The sequence below is a fragment of the Suricata suricatta genome, unplaced genomic scaffold (genome assembly GCF_006229205.1).
Source record: "Suricata suricatta isolate VVHF042 unplaced genomic scaffold, meerkat_22Aug2017_6uvM2_HiC HiC_scaffold_2011, whole genome shotgun sequence".
Lineage (NCBI taxonomy): Eukaryota > Metazoa > Chordata > Mammalia > Carnivora > Herpestidae > Suricata > Suricata suricatta.
The window spans coordinates 1-1,456 of NW_021865005.1; the positions used below are offsets into that span (position 1 = coordinate 1).

At 66.3% G+C, this 1,456-nt stretch overlaps 1 protein-coding gene across 1 annotated transcript; it reads right to left on the minus strand.

Moving 5' to 3' along the window:
- Nucleotides 1–6: 6 nt before the first annotated feature.
- On the minus strand, nucleotides 7–1,197 carry LOC115284773 (lymphocyte antigen 6H-like). Its single transcript, XM_029931244.1, has 4 exons — nucleotides 1,143–1,197; nucleotides 955–1,011; nucleotides 658–777; nucleotides 7–389 (listed from the first exon to the last, which is right to left on the minus strand). The coding sequence occupies exons 2-4, from the start codon at nucleotides 1,004–1,006 to the stop codon at nucleotides 139–141; spliced, it is 423 nt and encodes a 140-aa protein (XP_029787104.1). The 5' UTR covers nucleotides 1,007–1,011; nucleotides 1,143–1,197; the 3' UTR covers nucleotides 7–138.
- Nucleotides 1,198–1,456: the final 259 nt, after the last annotated feature.

Below are 1,456 nucleotides of genomic sequence, written 5' to 3' on the forward strand. Positions count from 1 at the left end.
GTGTGTGTGTGAATGCCGGTGCGTGTAGGCGTGCGGGTGCAGATGTACGCATGCGCAGGTGAGCCCGCACACTTGCCCCAGCACAGGCGGCATGGAAGCGCCCCGCACGGCGCCCTGCTTTCCCTGCCAGCCGGGCACTCACAGCAGGGCCCAGAGGCAGGCGGGCCCGAGGCTGAGCAGGAGTCCCCCCGCCAGGGCCCAGGGGCTGCGCCCGGGCAGGGCCCCCCCGTTACACAGGTCCCCTTCACAGCACGTCACCCCCTGCACGTCAAACTTCTCCAGGCCGCTCAGGTTCTCTGGCTTGATAATCTGTGAGAGCAGATTCGCTGAATCGTGTACGTCCTTACAGGTGGGGGCACAGTCCTTGTACTGCATGTTCACCTTCTTTCCTGTGGGCGAGAAGGGAGGAGCCTGGCATGCGAGGCCCCTGAGGCCGCCCCTTCACCCGTTCCCTGGGGGCTCGCGGCCTCCGGTCCTCCCTGAGCCCCATCCTGCCCACCCGGCTCCCATCCGCTCCCCCAGAAAGCCTGGGGGACCCCAGCCCCTCTACGTGCAGATGGGGACACTGAGGGAGGCTGGAGGTGGCCCTCTGTGATTCCTGCCTTGTCAGAGCGGAGCCCCCGGAACCTACCCCATCCTCCAGGGCTGAGGACTCACCACCGCTGAAGGTCATGGTCATCATACTGTTGAAGCAGACGCCAGATGTGAGACATTCGGTGATTCTGCACAAGTTGGTTTCCTCTATGTTGGTACAGGTGTAGCACCGCAGGCTGAGGCCTGAGCCGTGGCGGGGGGCGGGGGAGAGGGGGACACAAGAAGGGGTAGGCCGGGCTCAGACCCCCTGGGGGGAGGTCCTGGAGGACAGCCACTCACAGGCACAAAACCACACAGCCTCTCCGGGGAGCATGGCCCCCCACCCCCAGCACAGGCCCTGCCCGGCGCCCCCATGCTCACCTCGCTCCCAGCCCAGGAGGAAGAGCAGCAGAGCAAGCTGGATACCTCCCATGGCTCCTGGAAACAGCACGTGTGAGGGGCCCCGGGGCCCCGGGCTCAGGCTCCTACCTCCCGGCCGCCCTCCCTGGCCGCCCCAGCCTGGGCCCCCGCGGCCAGGATAGGATGGGGCTCCCTCCCGCTTGGCTCACCTCCTAGCGTCGGGCTCCCTTCGGGCAAGCTGGCATCTGGGGCCACTGCCCCGGTGGCCTAAGAACTTGTGGTGTGGGTGCCCCGCCCATAATAAGCTGGGGCCGGGCTCTCCTGTCTCCACCCCTTCCCGGAGTTGTAGCTGTCAGACCCCAGGCTGGACCCTGAGTCACACACCAAGAGGGGGTGTCACCTCTGTGCAGCAGCGGCTTTGGAGAAATTCCAAGAGGAAGTGGGTGTCCCTCCCTGCCTCCCCCCCCCATTTTTGGCTCCACCTTCAGAGGTTATCTGTGTCCCTCCCTCCCCCAGCACCCCA